Raw genomic sequence first — 20,538 nt, 5'->3', positions numbered from 1 at the left:
GCTTGGTGGGTGGTCCAGCATGGGGATACTTTCCCTGTTTCCATCAAGTCGGGCAAAGAGGATCTCACGTTACTGTTTAGGGAAGCTCCCAGGCAGGAGCAGAGGAAGCAGGGCCCGGGGTGGAGGAATGCTCTGGTGGCAGCTGCTGCATAAGACACTAACCAGGGATCCTGCCAGACTCCCTGGTGTGCCAACCCGCCCAGCCTCCCAGGCAGGGGACCCATGGCCAACGGTATCCACCCTCCTGTGCCTCAGTGCTCCTCCTCTGTCAAAGGCAAATAGCCATCGTGCTATCTACCTCCTCCAGCTGTTGTCAGCCTTAAGTGTGCCTAGCACATGGTACGTCCACTTCCTGGGTTCAAGCAATTCCCCTGCTTCAGCCTCCCAAGTAGCGGGACTACAAGTGCCCGGCTAATATTTGTATTTTAGTAGAGACGAGGTTTCATCGTGTTTCACCTGGCCAATCAAATCACATCTTAAAGATAGCACACACTGGCCGGGCGCGGTGACTCATGCCTGTAATCCCAGCACTTTGGGAGGCCGAGGCAGGCGGATCATGAGGTCGGGAGTTCGAGATCAGCCTGGCCAACATGGTGAAACTCTATCTCTACTAAATAAAAGAAAAAAAAAATTAGGTGGGCATGGTGGCACATGCCTATAATCTCAGCTACTCGGGAGGCTGAGGCAGGAGAATTGCTTGAACCCAGGGAGGTGGAGGTTGCAGTGAGCTGAGATTGCATCAAGGCACTCCAGCCTGGGCAAGGGAGTGAGACTCAGTCTCAGAAAAAAAAAAAAAAAAAAATAGCGCACACTGCAGCCTTTCCATTACTCATCAGGAAGTGCAAAATTCTGCTCTGAACCCAGAAGGAGAAAAGAAGGTACACCTCCCACTTAAACCCCAGACCTCCAAGGCCCAAAACTTGCTGGTGTTTAGTTTTGGTGGTAGGTTGATTGTTTCGGGTGTGTTGCTGCTACTGCTGCTGTTGTGTTTGGACTTGCACTGAAGGTGTGAGGGAAGTTGGAGACACACGCTACTGAACCAGTGGCAGGAAAACGTACTGTTGTAAAAGTGGCTCATGCCGTGTGATGACAGATGTGTTCTTAACAAAAGAGAGAAACCAAGCACCAGTCCCAGGTATAAACCCACACATGTGCACACACATTTGTATGAGGATGTTTTCAATACCTGCAAAATGTCATCAACTTAAATGTGTATCAACGGGGAAAGGGGGCCATAAATTGGGCCACGATGACATGGGCAGTTATTGTTCAGCAGCTAAGAGGGTGGCCTAGGTGTACACGCATCAGCCCAGATGGAATTCACAAACACGCAGTGAGAAAAGCAAGTTTAGGGCCGGGCACGGTGGCTCACGCCTGTAATCCCAGTCATTTGGGAGGCCGAGGCAGGAGGATTGCTTGAGCCTGGGAGCTAGAGATCTCATCTCTACATAACATTTAAAACTTAGGTGGGCATGGCGGCACATGCCTGAAGTCCCAGTGAGGCAGGAGGATCACTTGGGCCCAGGAAGTCAAGGCTGCAGTGAGCCATGACCGCACCACTGCACCCCAGCCTGACAGCCTGATCAGAGCCAGATCCTGCCCCACCCCCACCAAACAAAGTGCAGAATGTTAAGTGCCTTGTGAAGTATGTATATACATTTTAAAATGTAAAATATATATTTATGAATATATGTGTATTTAAGTGTATAAAATACGTTAGAAGAATTCTCTGCAACGGACTGAATGTTTATCCCTCACCAAAATTCGTATGTTGAAGCTTAATCCCCAAAGTGCTGCTATTCGGAGATGAGGACTTCGGGAGGTGATGAGGTCACAAGGGTGGAGCCCCCATGACGGGATGAGTGACCATCAGGAGGAGGCGGGAGATGACCTGCTTCCTCTCCCTTCTCTGTCACCTGAGGGGGAGGTGATGAGGTCACAAGGGTGGAGCCCCCATGACGGGATGAGTGCCCATCGGGAGGAGGCGGGAGATGACCTGCTTCCTCTCTCTTCTCTGTCACCTGAGGGTATCACCGGCAGGTGGCCGTCCCAAGAGGGCCCTCACCAGATGCTGGAGCTGCCGCTGTCTCAGGATCGGTCTCAGATTTCCAGCCCCCAGAGCTTCAAGAAATCACTGTGTTTAAGCTACCACAGTAGCTTCTGTGGTATTTTGTCTTAGCAGCCCCGACAGACTAACTCATTCTCCCATCCTACAACAGTGTTAATGGTGGAAAGGGAGGGCGTGGACTGGCACTCAAGCTGAATGTGAAAGGTGAACTTTACATTTATCTGTAATGTTATTTTTTCCAAAAAGGAGAAATATATATATATATCTCATGTGATTTTATGGTGTGACTATATATACACATGTGTATGTGTGTATGTGTTTATATGTGTGCACATATATATATGCTCAAGTATAAAATATAAGAAATAGTGCCCTACCCTCTCTCTCCCACCCCATTTCCAAGCCCACCTCCATCTTCACAGATAATCACATCTCACTGTTCGATGTATGCACCTTCAAACTCTGTTTTAGGCTCATAAAATATACATGGATCTCTCTTGTCACCAGTGAATGGAGAGCCTGCTTTTATTTATTTTTATTTATTTATTTATTTATTTATTTTGAGACAGGGTCTTACTCTGTCACCCAGGCTGGAGTGCAGTGGCATGATGACAGCTCACTGCAGCCTCGACCTCTTGGGCTCAAGCAATCCTCCCAGCTCAGCCTTCTGAGTAGTGGGGACTACGGGTACACACAGCCATGCCTGGATAATTTTTTTTTTATTTTCAGAAATGGGGTCTTGCTTTGTTGCCCAGGCTGGTCCCAAACTCTTAGGCTCAAGTGATCCTCCTGCCTTGGCCTCCCAAAGTGCTGGGATTACAGGTGTGAGCCACGGTGCCAGGCTGCACTCATTCTAGTAGCCACATAATAGTCCATATCTGGAAAAGCTATAATTTCTTGAGTTCCCTGTCAATCAGTGAACATTTAGATTGGTTATCTCCTCTCCAAACAATACCAGAATGAATGTTTTCTACCTATTTTTTGCCCACTTGTGCAAACGATGTAAATCTGTGGAACAACTAGGTCAAGGCAGGCACGCATTTCAGTGTTTCAAAGATCGGACCTGCGGTAAAATGGTAAGAGCTTTGGCATTTAGTAACTGCGTGACCTAGAAAAAGTTTGATTCACATTTCCCTTTCTCGTTTTATTTTCACATTCTCCTGGGGAATAGGTAAGTTAACACTGTAAGGTGCCTTCTCAGGGCCATACTTCAGCTTGCTCTGGACCCAGCCAGGTCCTGCCCAGACAAACAGCAACCACTTCACCAGGGTAACCAGATGGCCGCTGCTCACGGTGGAGGCCCGGAGGCCCCAGCCACAGACACGCACGCTGTACGTGGGCACCAACTCGATGTGCACCTGTGTTTGTCTCTCCGCGCAGAAGAACTCGCATCTGCACACTGGATATGACAGAGGAGCAGGACTACAGCAGAGCTGCCATTTCTTCCCCATGTTTGTCAGCATTTTCTCTATTTTTTTTAATAAGCTGTCCTGCACTTTTATAATTAGGCAGGTAAAACATTTCCCAGAAAATCAAGACATAGATCTGTTTTCTTCCCAACACAGACGATGAAATTCACCTTAGCCAGAAGAGCAGTATTTGAGGACCTCAGAATTTTCCCCATGAAACAATGCAGTCCTGAATTCTTTGCAGTCCCTGTCTCTGCTATGTTTTGGCGTGAGTTCATGCTGATTTGCACGTCTTTCTAACATTCTAATATGCTAATTTGCCAGTGCACATCACATGACTCCATCCCAAATATACAGATAGATTTTAATCAACACGGCTGCATGGATTTCTCTACATCAACACTTTATGTCGCAGAATGCCAATTTACAATACCTTTAGGAGGTTTTCTGCAGGAGCAAAAAAGTCATCTGTTGCAAATAAAATCTAGACAAAGAAAGAAAGAAGTAAAGATAAAGTAACCATAAATCTGAAACCATTTTATTTCATTCCCTAGTTCAACATTATGAGATGAAGTAAAAAGAAAACATGAAATCACCTAGGGGAAGCGACAGAATCTGCAGTTAAGCCACGATGCCTTTAAATGCTTCCATTTCATTGCCTGCCTCCTCCTTCATCTTCTCCTCCCACCCTTTTTTCTGATTCTCCTTTACCACCTGGAGGTAAGATCGCTAACTTCTTACACTCAGGAAGCAAATAAACCAACTTTCTTTTTTTCATGAACCAGAGGTTTTGTGGTACTTCTACAAACAGAGCAATGACCGAAAAAGCTCTGGGTCACATATGCAGTAGGTGCCTCTTGTTCTCCCACAAGGGCCACCATAGGTCACCCTGCAGGTGGGCTGTCCTGGTCATTCGTCCACCAAAGCAGAATCATTTTGAGAGTGAGGTTGGTGATACTAATTGTACACCCAGAAAAGAAGGTAAACCAGATTTTCCTGAGCGAAACAGGCTGTGGTGGTCACCCACCCAACCCAGGACTCCATGGCTGCTGCAGCCTGGGGAGCACCCTGCCCCAGGCTCTGACTCCAGCCCCAGAGCTTAAAAGGCAGGAAGGACAAGCTGTTTCAGAGCTGCCGGCTGTTTGGGTGGCAGAGCGGAGGGGAGACCTGTGCTGTGCTGGGGTTGACCTGTGCCAGGGTTCAAATGGCAGGTAGGTGGACATATCACGGTCCCCCTGCTCCAGATCTCTCAGATGCCTTTGCAGTGCACATGGGGCCTCTCCTACCTCTCCAGACTCATGCTCCCAACTCTCCTCACAAACGCCCGGCGTGTTCTTGAAACACTGAGCCACCTGGAGCATGTGGGCTCCTTTGCTCTCCTCACAGACACCTCTGCCGGAACCAGCCTGCACCTCATCCCTGCCCACCAGCTGCTCTCCAGTGAGTCACCTCCAGTAGCACTCAGGTGGCCCTTCCCCACCCCTCCCACCCCAATCCCGCCAGGCTGCCCATGGCTGGAGTCCACATGCTCCCCCAGCACCCTGGCCTTGTGCCAGTCACAGGGCTGGTCTGGACTTACATCTGTCTCCCTGCTAGAGTGTAAGCTTCCTGGGGGAAGGCACGGGGCCTTCCCTTTCTGTACCAGACACACTGCTTCTGAGCGCAGCCTGCACCCCAGCACCTCTGCACATTATGTTTAATGAGTTCTCCAGGTGACCCTCATTACACACTAGAGCTAGAGGACCTCCAATTTAACTAGACCCAGAGCACCTCTGATCTAACTAGAGCCAGAGGACCACCGATCTAACTAGAGCCAGGGGACATCCGATCTAACTGGAGCCAGAGGACATCTGATCTAACTGGAGCCAGAGGACCACCGATCTAACTAGAACCAGAGGACCACCGATCTAACTAGAGCCAGAGGACCACCGATCTAACTCAATCCAGAGGACCTCCGATCCGACTCGAGCCAGAGGACCTCCAATCTGACTCGAGCCAGAGGACCTCCGATCCAACTCGAGCCAGAGGACCTCCGATCCGACTCGAGCCAGAGGACCTCCGATCCGACTCAATCCAGAGGACCTCCGATCTGACTCAATCCAGAGGATCTCCCATCTAACTCGAGCCAGAGGACATCCGATCTAATTCAATCTAGAGGACCTCCAATCTAACTAGAGCTAGAGGACCATCAGCCTATCTAGAGCAGAGGACCACAGTCTGTCCTCTAGTGAAACACACAAAACCTAAGGCAGTGTTGTCCTTGCTGAGAATTGTCACCAATTTAAGATACATTCTTTGGAAGTCTTTCTCGCTAACGGGTTTCCTTGGGCAGGCCAACCCTCCAGACTGATTCTTGTTGATTCTTGCATGAGGTTCTCTGCACTGTTCAGTTGTGCCCTTAGCACAGATGCCTTCAACCCTTGTTCTGGCCATGAGAGACCCACTTACTTTTCCTCCTACGGACTCAGATGCCATGTCCGTCAGCTGGGTGAAGTCCAGAAACCGGGTCACTCTTCCCTCCTTCGGAGCATCAGCCATGCTTCCTGGAAAGGAGAGGGCAGGTCGGTCAACCCTGGGGGCTGTGGGAGCGAGTGAGGCCCTGTCTAGGCTCCTGATGCTAAGGTTTGAGACATTCAAAAGTCAGGCAGTGACAGAACTGGACATACTGTCAACTGGACCTGACAGGTGCCCTCTGCTCGATGAGGTTGAGCTAAAAAGGGACTTCGCATAAACACACTGAAACGGGCAAGGAATTAGAGCATGGCTTCCTTCTAAAGCATTTAAAAATAAAATATCACTAACTGTACAAACCCTATCGCCACAAAATGCAAAGTTTCTTTTATTATTTAAAAGGGAGAGATTATTTAATTTTGAAAAGAATAACTTGCTTTTAATAGTCTTTGAAGCCATTCAAAACACACGTATTGAGACCCTGGGTGGCAGGCCCTGGCTAGATGTGGGAAACAGCAGAGCCCACCCGCCCACAAGGGCACCCCCACGCGGGAACAGACGTCCACCGACGCGCAGGCCAGGCCACGCTCTGGAGCCAGCAAAGACTGAGGGAGATTCGTGGCCATGTGGCCATGGCAGATCCTAACATGGGACCTAGCCCAACTTCAGCACCCTCGTGTTGACGTTGAGAAAGCAGAGATTTGGAGAAATGGAAAGAGACCGTGAGGGAGGCTGGGAGAGTCTGGCCTGACCCCGGGGCCTCCCCGCCCCTAAGCCAAGAGGTGGCCTTTGTTCCTAGCCCTTTTTTCTACCCCTCATGGTGAAAGACAAAAACTACACAAAAACACCTCACTAAGAATTAGATTCATTCACAAAAGAAAGAATACAAACAGTCCATGGACGTGAGAAGTCAGCTCTTCCTTGAAATTACAGGAATATAATTAATTCTAAAATACCATTTTGCCTATGAAATGGACACTTTTTTAAAGCAAACAGGCACCTCCATAGTCCGTGGTGAGGAGCATGAACGGGAACAGCCCCTCCAGGGTGATTTGGTCACACTTGTGGGTGGGAAGGTGCTCCTGACATCCTGATTCGCTGGTTCTTCCCCGAGTCTTGGTGCTGAAGCCCCTGGGCTCACTGGAGTCTCCTCCTCCTGTGCCCTCATCCCCTGGTGATGTCAACCAGAGTCATGGCTCCTAAGATCATCCACACTCCAATGATCCCCAAATGCATAGCACCTTCCCGACATGAATTTTCATCTGCCAACTCAAAACATCTCCCCGTGGATGTTGAATCAAATCTCAAAGCCGACAGGTCCAAGCCTCAGCTCAGGCTCTCCCTCAGCCTCTCCCATTGCAAAAACATCTCCCTGTGGATGTTGAATCAAATCTCAAAGCCAACAGGTTCAAGCCTCAGCTCTGGCTCTCCCTCAGCCTGCCCCATTGCAGTCTCCCACCTCTGGGAGGAGTAGCTCCAACTTCCTGGTCGCTCCAGCAAAAGCCTTGGAGGCACTTTCAGTCCCCTTCCTCACACCCACAGTCTGTGCAGCATCCTGTCCACCTGCCCGTTGGACCCAGAACGTGGAATTATCTTTTTTACTTATTTGTTTGTTTATTTATTTATTTATATTTATTTTTGAGATGGAGTCTCCCTCTGTCGCCCAGGCTGGAGTGCAGTGGCGCAATCTCAGCTCAATGCAACCTCCACCTCTCGGGTTCAAGCGATTCTCTTGCCTCAGCTCCCAAGTAGCTGGGATTACAGATGCCCATCACCATGCCTGGCTAATTTTTGTTTTGGGGGTGGTTTTTTGAGACAGCATCTTGCTCTGTCATCCAGGCTGGAGAGCAGCAGCATGATCTCAGCTCACTGCAACCTCCACCTTCTGGGTTCAAGCAATTCTCCTGCCTCAGACTCCTGAGTAGCTGAGATTACAGGTGCTCACCACCATGCCTGGCGAATTTTTTTGTATTTTTAGTAGAGACGGGGTTTCACCATGTTAGCCAGGATGGTCTCCATCTCCTGACCTCGTGATCCACCCGCCTCAGCCTCCCAAAGTGCTGGGATTACAGGCATGAGCCACCGCACCCGGCCATAATTTTTGTATTTTTAGTAGAGATGAAGTTTCACCAGTTGGCCAAGCTGGTCTCAAACTCCTGACCTTAAGTGATCCACCCTCCTTGGCCTCCCAAAGTGCTGGGATTACAGGTGTGAGCCACTGTGCCTGGCCGGAATTATCTTCTAAACTGTCTGAGAAGGAAGGAAGTGTATGAGGGCAAAGGCGAAGCAGAATGGGCCATGTGCTGGTGACCACTGTTACCACTGGACAGTAGGAACCTTCAGGAACCATCTGATATTTTTACCCACCTTGGGTATGTTTGAAATCTTTCACAATCAAAGTCATACACATGGCCAGGTGCGGTGGCTCATGCCTATAATCCCAATGCTTTGGGAGACCAAGGTGGGCAGATCACCTGAGGTCAAGAGTTCAAGACCACCCTGGCCAAAATGGCAAAACCCTGCCTCTACTAAAAATAAAAAATCAACCAGGTGTGGTGGCGGGTGCCTGTAACCCCAGCTACTTGGAGGGCTGAGGCAGGAGAATCACTTGAACCCAAGAGGCGGAGGTTGCGGTGAGCTGAGATTGCACCACTGCACTCCAGCCTGGGTGACAAAGCAAGACTCCATCTCAAAAACAACAACAACAACAACAAAAAGTCATGCACATTATGCATATTACACATTCACAGAGGCAGAGAGGGAGAGAGAGGAGAGACACCGGCACCATCTCTCTCTTGGGTAATGAAATATCCCCAACATATGTGCTCCTGCCTGTCTACAGGCTGTCCTTAGCCCAGCCCCAGAGCAAGCTTTCAAAACCAAAAGTCATTCCCTGTTCACTCAGAATGAAAGCTGCTCTCCTCACCTGTGCCCCAAGCACCTCCCTCACCTAGTCCTGCCTCTGTGACTTTGCAAAGGTGGTTCCCTCTGCCAGGAATTCTGTTCCCCACACAGCTGTGTGTCTGCTCCTTGCCTCCCTCAATCACCTCCTCAGCAACACTGCCCTGACCTCCTGTTTACAGGTCAGCCCCCACGCCCCCAGGCATCCCAACACCCCTCACCGGGCCCGCCTTTGTTCCCACATAATACGAGCACACATGCCACTGCTTCTCCACAGTATTTACTATATCGTCTGGACACGGTGGCTCACACCTGCCATCCCAGCACTTTTGGAGGCCTAGGCGGGCAGATCACCCAAGGTCGGGAGTTTGAGACCAGCCTGACCAATATAGAGAAACTCCGTCTCTACTAAAAATACAAAGATTAGCTAGGCATGGTGGTGCATGCCTGTAATCCCAGCTACTCGGGAGGCTGAGGCAGGAGAATCGCTTGAACCTGGAAGGCAGAGGTTGCAGTGAGCCAAGATCGTGCCATTGCACTCCAGTCTGGGCAACAAGGGCGAAACTCCGTCTCAAAAAAATACACACACACACACACACACATACACACACACATACATATACATATACACACATATACATACACACATATACATACACATATATACACATATACTATATATACACATACCTATATATACACACATATACATATATACACATACATATATACACCCATATATATATATATACTGCCTTTCCAGATTAGATGCACACTCCACGCCAGCAGTAAGTTTTGTTTTGTTCACTGGTGTGTCCCTAGTGAACCCCCTAACATTTACCGTGAGTTCACAGGAATGTCGTGCACTGTTCATACAGTTTATCTCATTTCAGCCGTCAGAACAACCTGCGATTTTGGTATCATTCACATTCTACAAGTGAAAATGAAAGCATCTTTGAGAGATCAAGGAAATTGTCAAAGCCCGCAGCTGCAAAGTGAACCATGTGGCCAACCGCGATGTATCCAAACGTGACTGACAGCAGAAAGCCCCTAGAAGACCACTGGAGCACGACGAGTGTCACAGGAGTGTTGGTTCAACAAACTCCACCTGCTTCTGCGCTCATTCATTCAGCGGCGTGTGCAGAGTTCCCGGATGCGCAGACGCCGTGCCCAGGGCTGAGCGTGCACATGCTCTTCAGTGGCTCCTGGTGCAGTGGAGGGGACAGACGAGTGGTGACCATCCCAGGGAACGCGGTGACAGAGGGGCCCTCGAGGTGCAGCGGGAACTGAGGACACACACTCAGTGGGCTCTGCGGGCTCAGGAACCTCCCTTTAGGAGTGGGCGCCAGGCCGGGTGGTACAGGGAAGGACACACAACCAGCCAGGGGAGACCATGGCTGCGGCCACGGAGGCCGGTGGCCTGGGGAACCACAGGCGCTGACGGTGCCCTTGCTGACCCACATTGTCCAATCTGGAAGCCACTGGCCACACCTGGGTATTTAACAAATTTTAACTTCAGTTACTTGAAATTATATACAACTCAAAATCCACTTCCTCCTTTGCTCTGGCCACATTTCCTGTGCTCCCTAGGCCTGCGGTCTCCCTGCTGAGCAGCACAGGTCTGGAACAGGCCTGTCATCAAAGAGAATTTGACTGGACTATGCTGGAAAAGCTCCAAAAAGATTACGGGGCAGAGCCCGCCCACCACAGTCGCCCCCACCATGTAATGCAGAATTTAAAACAGCGCGAAACCGCCACACAGACACACAACCTACAGACTGGCTTCTTCACAGCGCTCTTAGCAACACTGCGGCCCACTCATCACGGCCGGGTGATGCTACTGTGCGGTGCCCTGTTTGCTGTGTCCCAGCACTAACCTGGCTGAGCACGGTGGGGAGGCTGTGGGTTGAAGGGTGTAGATGCTGAGGCTGCAGCATGGGCAGCTTATAGACTAAGCAGCCTGGCTTTGGCCTGTGGGTCTCACCAAGGCCCCGGGCTCCCCCTGCACGCAGCTCTTCATCATCACCCTCTGTTCCATGCAAAATCACGCAGCGCCGGGCCAGTCACAGGCACACAGCAGAGGCTTGCCGACAACGTGATATGCTAAGTCATTATGGAACACTGGATACACCAACGGTTCTCTGGAAACAGCTTAACTTTTTCCCCATCAGCTCCAGCAAGCTCACTATGCCCTAGTACAGAGCGCTCAAGCATTTTGCCTAAGTCAATAATGTAATGTTCCCTCCCAGCCACCCCTGTGTGATGTGTGAAGCCAGGGGTCCTGGTAACGTGGGGCATGAGCCACTCCGTCTGTATTGATCAGCGTCCCTGGGAAGCAGAGGGCACCGGGGGTGCAGGCTGGCCTTTGGTGTGTACAGTCTTTCATCTTTTCCTTTGGTGCGCCTCCGATAACCTACACAGAGCATTCCATCCCACACGCATGTAGCAGAGGCTGTAAATTCAACAGAAAAAGAGATCAAAAGAAGAGAAAAGCATTTACACCCTTCCTCAAGGTACCAGCAGCCTCCATGCTTCATTCTGTGTAGCCCCACCCCACTGAAGCTCACACTCAACTTAGACAGTAAAACACTTCAATTTCACCCAGCATCCCATGACTGGGTATATACCCAAAGGAATATAAATAGTTCCACTATAAAGATAAATGCACACATTGTGTTCATTGCAGCACTATTCACAACAGCAAAGACACGGAATCAACCCAAATGCCCATCAGTGATAGACTGGATAAAGAAAATGTGGTACATATACACCATGGAATACCATGCAGCAGTAAAAAGGAATGAGATCATTTCCTTTGCAGGAACATGGGTGGATCTGGAAGCCATTATCCTCAGCAAACTAATGCAGGAACAGAAAACCACACACCACATGTTCTCACTCATAAGTGGGAGCTGAACCATGAGAACACACGGACACAGGGAGCGGAACATCACACACTCAGGCCTATCAGCAGGCTGCGGGGAGGAAGAGCATCAGGACAAATAGCTAATGCATGTGGGGATTTAATACCTAGGTGATGGGTTGACCTGTGCAGCAAACCACCGTGGCACACATTTACCTATGTAGCAAACATGCACATCTGCACATGTAACCAGAACTTAAAATAAAAAACACTTCAACTCAGTACTTCAAAAAAAAAAAAAAAGGGAAAAGAATGCTCCCTCTGGAAATGTTTCTCTTTGGGAAATATATAAGTTAAAAGCTCATCTTCACAAAACGTTAGTCAGTGTAGTGATGCCATCTACAGCTGATGCCGTCAAGCAGACAGGACCTTTCCAGGATCCATCTCGCTGCCACAGGCGCCACCCAGGGTCAACAGGCAGGCTGACTCATGAAACCTGTTATTCAAACTCGGTGAACACACTTTCCTCAACCTCATTACAAATCTTTTCATATATAAGTATATATTTATATATATTTGAGGTGCCATTTGTGGTACCTCAAAAGTCATAAGAGTTTTCAAGACTCAGTTTGTTTTTTCAAATGAAATCTAGCATTTGGAAACATCTGGTTTGGGGGGATTTTGGTTGTTTTTTGGTTTTGTTTTTGTTTTTGTTTTGGAGACAAAGTCTTCCTTTGTTGCCCAGGTTGGAGTGCAGTGACACGATCATAGCTCACTGCAGCCTCAAACTCCTGGGCTCAAGTGGTCCTCCCACCTCAGCCTCTGAGTAGCTGGGATTACAGCTGGCACCACCACACCAAACCACAGTTTTACATTTTTTGTAGAGACAGGGTCTCACTATGTTGCCCAGGCAGGTCTTGAACTCCTATTTTGAAGTGATCTCCCACCTGAGCCTCCCAACATGCTGGGGTTACAGGCATGAGTCACAACACCTGGCCAGAAACATCTGCCTTAATTGGCAGAAATGAATTTAAATTGGGGTGAAAAATTCTCCATAGCCTTTGTCCTCAGGCTTCCTACAAGTCGATGTCCACTCACTGACCCCTGTGCCTGCAAGCTTCTCTAGAGAACAGGAGTTGCAAAGGGACCTTTTCAGCAGCTTCCAAGAAGTATTTCCTTAAACTGTTTTTATTATTCTCTTGGCCAAGCTCCATTTGCAGTTGAGACTCTGCTACTCACATGTGCTTAAAATGTGTTACCTTGAGATAAAAGCAACGCAAACAGACCCTTGTAAAATCCTGCAGAGGAGGCACCATAGAGAGAAGTTTCAAAGGCACATTCACCTCCGGTTGAATAAACTGCTTCCATTTAATAGAAGCAGCAGGGTGGCAAAGTGGTGGCAGGGGTATAAAATTCAGCCACCGTTTGCTCTGCGCCACTCATATCCTTTTCTACTACTTTGTCTTTAGGCAAAAAAGACAGACTAAGAGAGATGCCCACCACGCGGTGCTGGGCACGAGCCTCACGCCGTTTGGTGCCCGCAGTGGTTGTCTATGTGTTCCATGGTTGCACTGACACGGGAACCACTTGCCATACGTGGTATTTAAATTTAAATCTAATGACATTCAAAATCCAGTTCTTTCAGTCATGTGAGCCGCATTTTCCGTGCTAGGAAGTTACATGTGGCTGATGGCGACTGTACTGAACAGCACAGAAGAGATTTTCCATCATTACAGAAAGTTCTATCAGACAGTACAGGTGTGTGGTTTTACAAAGCATATCCTTGTGCATGTTATAAAAAGGATCAATTATTTCAATATCCTTTCTTATTAATGACCTTAGAAGTAACATCAATTTTTAGCAGTGATCCTAGAAATCTTCAATAGCCATTCATCAATGTAGGAAACCCTCGATCACACTGCAAAACCATCTATTGGGCCACTTACCATTGACGACCCACCTGCGCCAGGCAGATACTGTTTCTGACACAGAGTCTTTTTTTCCAACTTTCATTTTAAGTTCAGGGGTACATGTGCAGGGTGTGCAGGTTTGTTCCACAGGTAAACATGTGCCATGGTGGTTTGCTGCACAGGTCATTGTCAGGCCGCTGAGCCCAAGCCAAGCCATCGCATCCCCTGTGACTTGCAGGTATAGGCCCAGATGGCCTGAAGTAACTGAAGAATCACAAAAGAAGTGCAAATGCCCTGCCCGGCCTTAACTGATGACATTCCATCAGAAAAGAAGTGAAAAGGGCCGGTCCTTGCCTTAAGCGATGACATTATCTTATGAAATTCCTTTTCCTGGCTCATCCTGGCTCAAAAAGCTCCCCCACTGAGCACCTTGTGAACCCCACTCCTGCCTGCCAGAGAACAACCCCCCTTTGACTGGAATTTTCCTTTACCTACCCAAATCCTATAAAACAGCCCCACCCTTATCTCCCTTTGCTGACTCTCTTTTCGGACTCAGCCCGCCTGCACCCAGGTGATTAAAAAGCTTTATTGCTCACCCAAAGCCTGGTTGGTGGTCTCTTCACACGGACACACATGACAATCACCCCATCACCTAGGTATTAAGCCCAGCACCCATTAGCTATTCTTCCTGATGCTCTCCCTCCTCCCACCCTCTCAGGCCCCAGTGTGTGATGTTCCCTGTAACATGTCTATGTGTTCTTGTTCAGCTCCCACTTATAAGTGAGAACAGGCGGTGTTTGGTTTTCTGTTCCTGTGTTAGTTTGCTGAGGATAATGGCTTCCAGCTCCATTCATGTTCCTACAAAGGACATGATCTCGTTCTTTTTATGGCTGCGTAGTATTCCATGGTGTAGACGTACCATGTTTTCTTTATCCGTCTATCATTGATGAGCATTTAGGTTGGTTCTATGTCTTTACTATCAGTACTGCAGTGAACAGGTGCCTGCATGTGTCTTTATAATAGAATGATTTATATTCCTTTGGGTATATACACAGTAATGGGAGTGCTGGGTACAATGATATTTCTGCCGCTAAAACCACCTTACAGTGCGGGCACCATGTTTCCATACTCCTCACGGAAAGTGGACTCACGTCTTCCTCTGACTCCGAAGCTAGTGCTCTTCTACCACACTGGGAGTTGCAGCCTTGCCAGGCGCCCCGGTAATAAACACTTTGCAGGTCTACATCTCCTCGCCACTGCAGCACGAAGCAGCACCATCCATCATATACACATAACACACTTTCACATGTGCCCAATACATTTGTAAAATAAAAATATATATATATATAAAGAATATCAGGGGTTCTTCATGCTGTAACATAGGTTCTGCTGCAGGTGGTGCCTTGAAATTAGTCCCTATATCTCATCAGCCATTAATTCCTAAAGCATCCACTTGTGACTAGGGATGTGCTGATTTCAAATAACCTGCCTGCAGGGCCTTGGAGTGAACACTTCCGCCCTGTGGTGAGCAGGATGTGCTCCAGAATGCGCGCTCCCTAATCCTGAGACCTGTGTATTTCTCGCCATATATGCAAAGCAGAATTTGCAGACACAATGAAGCCACAGATACTAAGATGGGCCTGGGTAATTCTGGGTGATGTGGGTGGGCCCAGCGTCATCACACAAGGCCTTAAAAGCAGGCGACTTTCTCTGGCTGGAAACAGAGAACCGTGGAGCAGAAAGGGAAGTCAGAAAGAAGCCAAGTGTGACTCTGAATCAGGCTTCGAAAGAGAGAAGCCACATCATGGCTGAGCTCTGAAGCTCAGGGCTCATGGGCAGAGACTTAAGAGAGGCCTTGGGAGGTCAGCGTGGGTCCTCCTGCTGCCAGCAAGGACAGGGAACCTCAAGGAGCTGGATTCTGCCCCCAACCCCAGCACGGCTGATGAGGATGCTCCCAGAGCCTCTGAGGGGAACTCAGCCCACTGTATTTTGATTTCAGCCTCATGAAACCCAGAGCAGAGGGATCCAATGAGCCTACCTGGAGGTCTGCCAAACAGACCATGAGATCAGAAATCTGCATTCTGTAAGACACTAAGGACCTGTAATAACAGCAACATGAAACTATAATACACACCTGAAGCTTTTCATCCAAACTTCTCAACAACCAAGATGAATTATCCATCACTACCAAAGTGAAAGGCGTGGTCGGAGAGGTGCTAAGAGGTTTGGGCTGAGGGGGCAATGATCCTTGACAGCTTCTCAAAGCAAAGACGTGCAATATCTTTCGTGCCTGGTTCACAAGCCCAGGACACTTAACCTGAATTCCAGGGAAGAGCCCCAGTGCTGGTCTGTTTCTCCGGAAACACTCATTCTTTTCCCTCCAGCAGATGGTCCTGGGCCCCAGGCATTTCTCCTAGAACATCAAGCTTCTCTTGTTTCACAGCAGATCCAGCCCAGGCAGCAGCCCCCACAGGCCAAGCTTAATTAAAGCCTTCTCTGAATCCCCGCTTGAGGCTTTTCTGCCAATGGCCCTGCAGCTAAATGCTTGGGTGCATTAAGGTCAGATCCCTGGTATGGTTTTCAAAACATGTGTACTGTGAGCCAGGAGCAGAAGGAAGAGAACTGATGTCTCAGCATCAACTCTATAGCTCCGTATTTGTTCTCGTGTCTCCCGTACTCCAAGCCTTGGAGTCACACATGATTAAACCCATTGCTAAGAAGCTCAGAGATGGGGCGGAGGCTCTCACCCAGTGGCATTCAGCTGATGAACAGGGAGTGGGACGGGTTGTGAATGCACATGAGTTGGACCCCAGGCCTATGCTGTCTGAAACCACAGGCCCTCTCACTTTATTACGGAAAAAAAACAGCGTTAGATATGAGTTCTAAATTTCTCTTCAAAGAATCAGTATGTCAGTATGTTCAATTCTTTGCCTTCTACTTTTAAACTTAACTTCCTCATAAAGCAACCTTTTTTGATCACCTGCTCGGCCCCGACTCATTCTCCAGCCTGACTCATTCCGATTTCCTGCTCTGCCATAACCATTTATCCCACCAAACCACTCACCCCATCGCTCTCTTTAAATTAGCCACTCGGAATTAGTTTAGCCTGTGCTGTCTAACCCTAGCCAATAGCGGAATCACACAGCAGCAGGGGCCACGTGATCAGGAATAAGAACCCATTCCCCTCCCTTGTCCAGGTGTGCGCTCACCATTGCTCCATCTGCGAGGGCGCACCCTTCTATAGAAGTACATTGTCTTGCTGAGAAGAAAACAAAAATTATATTCCAGTGCTGTTTCTTTTGCGGCACCGAAACTTTGTAACAACAGTAAAGGCAGCTTCATCTCCCCAAATATTGCAAAATTTGTTATCTGTGTCCTCCCAATGTCTTAGCCTATTTGTGTTGCTGTGAAGGAATGCCTGAGGCTGGACAATTCACAAAGAAAAGGAGTTTACTTGGCTTATGGTTCTGCAGGCTGTACGGACAGCACGGCACTAGTGTATGCTTCCAGCGAGGGCCTCAGGCTGCTTCCGCTCGTGGTGGGAGGTGAGGGGAGCCGGCCTGCAGACACCACAGGGCAGGAGAGGAAGCGTGGGAGGGGGCGCCAGGCTCCTCCTAACAAGCAGCTCTCACCGGACTAACAGAGCGAGAACCGTCTCAACACCTGCAGAAGAGCACCAAGCCATTCACCAGGGATCCGCCCCCATGACCCAGACTCCTCCCACTGGGCCCCACCTCCAATACGGGGGGATCAGATTTCACCGTGAGGTCCAAACCATAGAGGCCTCCAGGCCACAGCACAGGCCCAACCAGTGTCTGCTATGAAAAGGGCCGTGACATTTCTGCCGTTTCTGTTCATAAAATAGCCAAGGTCTAGGCAAGAAAGGAGGCAGCCATGCAACCTCAGCTGAGGCCACCAGCTCACCAGCTCCCAGCGCTCAGATGGCCTGTGGCATCTGCTGCTGAGCCCACTGCTACAACCCCTCCCATTGCCTGCTCAAGGGAGCCCTTAAATACATTTTCTGCTGTGGCTGAGACCCGACCCGGGGTCGGCTCTGATGTTTGAGGAACATGCTAAAGCTTTGCCTGCAAATTTCAACTTAATCACCGCAAATGAGGAGCATTATCATGGGTTACAGCAAGGCGATGAGGCAATGACTGTCTAAAACAGAATCATGAAATTTCATGCAGTCAAGTCGTGCTCATGCTATTTTTTCCTTTGGGATTAGCCTTCAAATAAGAGAAGGTATGACCAGGCAAGTCTAGGAAGCACGGGAAAGAGAGCCCTTGCTCTGACAAGCAGGGAAGGCTGTGCTGATGGCAGAGTTACTCCCTCGTAAAGAAGAAAAACTTCAGGGACTTTGTCATCACTGTCGATAAGTTCCGAAGAAGTCTTTGGCCAAAAGTATGAGATTTATGGTGACATAATAGAAGCGGTTTGTTCAAGCTTGGGACAAAACTAGAGTGAGCTTGAGCAGGGATTCTGAGCAGCCCCAGGTCAACTGCACAAGACCCCTGGCCACCGCCAACTGTTGGTATGTGTTTACATTTAGTTCTACGTTGTGATTCTTCTTTTGAATATAGGTTACTTCACCATGGCCTTAGTTCTTTAGATTTTTTTTTTTTTTTTTTTTTTTTTTGTGATAGGGTCTCACTCTGTCATCCAGGCTGGAGTACAGTGGCGTGATCTTGGCTCATTGCAACCTCCACCCCAACCCCATCCTGGGCTCAAGCAGTTCTCCCACGTCAGCCTCCCAAGTAGCTGGGAGCACAGGCACACGCCACCATGCCTGGCTATTTTTGTATTTTTGTTGCCCAGGCTGGTCTCAAACTCCTCAACTCAAGCAATCCACCCACCTCGGCCTCCCAAAGTGCTGGGAGTACAGGCATGAGCCACTGTACCCAGCCTCTTTAGATTTTTTTTTTTTTTTTTTTTTTTTTCTTGAGGCGGAGTCTCGCTCTGTCGCCCGGACTGGAGTGCAGTGGCCGGATCTCAGCTCACTGCAAGCTCTGCCTCCCGGGTTTATGCCATTCTCCTGCCTCAGCCTCCGGAGTAGCTGGGACTACAGGCGCCCGCCACCTCGCCCGGCTAGTTTTTGTATTTTTAGTAGAGACGGGGTTTCACCGTGTTAGCCAGGATGGTCTCGATCTCCTGACCTCGTGATCCGCCCGTCTCGGCCTCCCAAAGTGCTGGGATTACAGGCTTGAGCCACCGCGCCCGGCCTAGATTTTTTTTAAAAAAAAGACCAAAGTCACATGATTTGAAACCAAGCAGAGCAGAGACTGGGGCCCAGAAGCCTGACCTGCCTCTGGGGCCCCTCCAGGTGTTTGGGCCACGCCCGATACCAACACAGTTCAACAGCACAAAGTGGTATCTGCCACCATCTACCCTCTGTCACCTTCCAAGTGGCGAACGTTCATTGCGTTACTGAAATTCATCTCTGTCACCCTATTCTTTTGGCAAAGCCAACCTTAAAGATAGCAAGGTATTTACAAACCACACTCCAGCTCACCCAGGAGTCAGAAATCCAGTATTCAGAAATGGATCTCTTGCTCCCCAGAAGCCAGCCAAGGTCCCACAGTGCTTGAGTGCCAGCTCAGGGAGAATGTATAGAGGCCTGAGGTAGAGACGGAACTTTCCAGAGATAGGCTGTGCCTGTATGATGTCACAAGGGTTGCAGGGAGATGGAAGTCAGAGGGGGAGCAGTAGGGAGCAGTCCCTACCCGCAGAAGCTAAGCAGGCCTCTGCAAGACACTCACACACGGCCCGAAGCCAGGCTTGGTCCCTGCTGGTCCCAGGGCCCTTCCCTGCCCCTAACAAAGCTGCCTCCGGCCACTGGCCTGGGCCTGAAACACCCACCTTCCTGGTCCGGCCAGTAACCTGAGTTAAAATTGTATCTCTAGACGTCACCTATTCACTCATCATTATTAATTCGGATAACACTGAGCACACCCAGCAGTGGGTCCTGACCTACTAGAGGAGACAGGGCCCTGGGAGAGTTTGGCTAGGGCCCCTCTGCCCCCAGAAAAGAGCAAACACACACAAAATTGTCATGGAAGTTAAAGAAGCCCACAAATGCTTCAGAAAGGACACCTTGCCAAGCGGATGCTAGGCCGTGGCATACAAAACAACACACGCCCCCCGCCTTCCAAGGTCCCACTGTCTACGGAAGAACTTTCCATGCAGAAAGAGACATCTGAACCTGGCTTCGAGGTGCAGTAACAGACGTTGCCTTGCTTCGCCACAGCCACCCTGCGGGCAAGCTCTCCACAGATGAATCAGCTGGAGCCCTGGAGGCAGAAAAGCCAGGGTGATCACCTGTGCAGGGTGATCACCTGTGCAGGGAGGGCTGCGCTGGAAGCAGAATGCCAGCACGGCAGACAGCAGGTGCAGGGGCTCCAGAAAGACAACCTGCGTCCCAGGGAGATCCATCACCCACATGCTCCTTTTTTCCTTCCTGGGTTTTCTTTCCCCAGGGCCTGACCTGGCCTTCTGCTCCTGAACTCCAGCTTTCCCAGAGGAAAGCAAAGCCATTTGAAAGGCCAGTTCAAGGCCACCTCTGGGAACCCCACCCCCAACCCCAGCTGTAGTTAGGAAGCGCCCAGCACCTGTTGTCTGATCTCAGCTCCCCCAGCCTTCGAGTCCATGTTTACACATCTGTCTCCCCATCCAGATGAAATTCGTTAAGAACAGAACCACATCCTATGCTGCCTTCCGTAGCTGACTGTATTTTAATGAATTAACGCATGTAGCCTTGTTCCTGGCAGTTCTTGTCACCTGTGACCTCCCTGCCACAGCAGCGCAGCGCCCCTGCTCGCTGCCTCGGATCAGTCACAAAGCTCATGATGCAGAGAACAGAAGGGCCAATTTTTTTCCTTGTGGTTTCGCTAAGCCTAGGCTGTGGCACAGATAAAGCCATGGCACCCTGACCCCTGC

At 49.4% G+C, this 20,538-nt stretch overlaps 1 protein-coding gene across 1 annotated transcript in view; it reads right to left on the bottom strand.

Moving 5' to 3' along the window:
- ALLC (allantoicase) overlaps positions 1 to 19,213 on the bottom strand; it is a 43,567-nt gene extending 24,354 nt beyond the window's left edge. Inside the window, exons 1-3 of the mRNA XM_023198357.2 lie at positions 19,115 to 19,213; positions 5,926 to 6,020; positions 3,911 to 3,961 (exon numbers count right to left, since the gene is read on the bottom strand). Of these exons, the coding sequence (XP_023054125.2) occupies positions 3,911 to 3,961; positions 5,926 to 6,015 (141 nt within the window). The 5' untranslated portion in view covers positions 6,016 to 6,020; positions 19,115 to 19,213. The remainder of the gene's footprint in view (positions 1 to 3,910; positions 3,962 to 5,925; positions 6,021 to 19,114) is intronic.
- Between the last annotated feature and the right edge of the window lie 1,325 nt (positions 19,214 to 20,538).

This window comes from Piliocolobus tephrosceles, chromosome 15, assembly GCF_002776525.5.
Source record: "Piliocolobus tephrosceles isolate RC106 chromosome 15, ASM277652v3, whole genome shotgun sequence".
NCBI classification, from domain to species: Eukaryota; Metazoa; Chordata; class Mammalia; order Primates; family Cercopithecidae; genus Piliocolobus; species Piliocolobus tephrosceles.
This window is presented reverse-complemented; position numbering and strand designations above follow the sequence as displayed.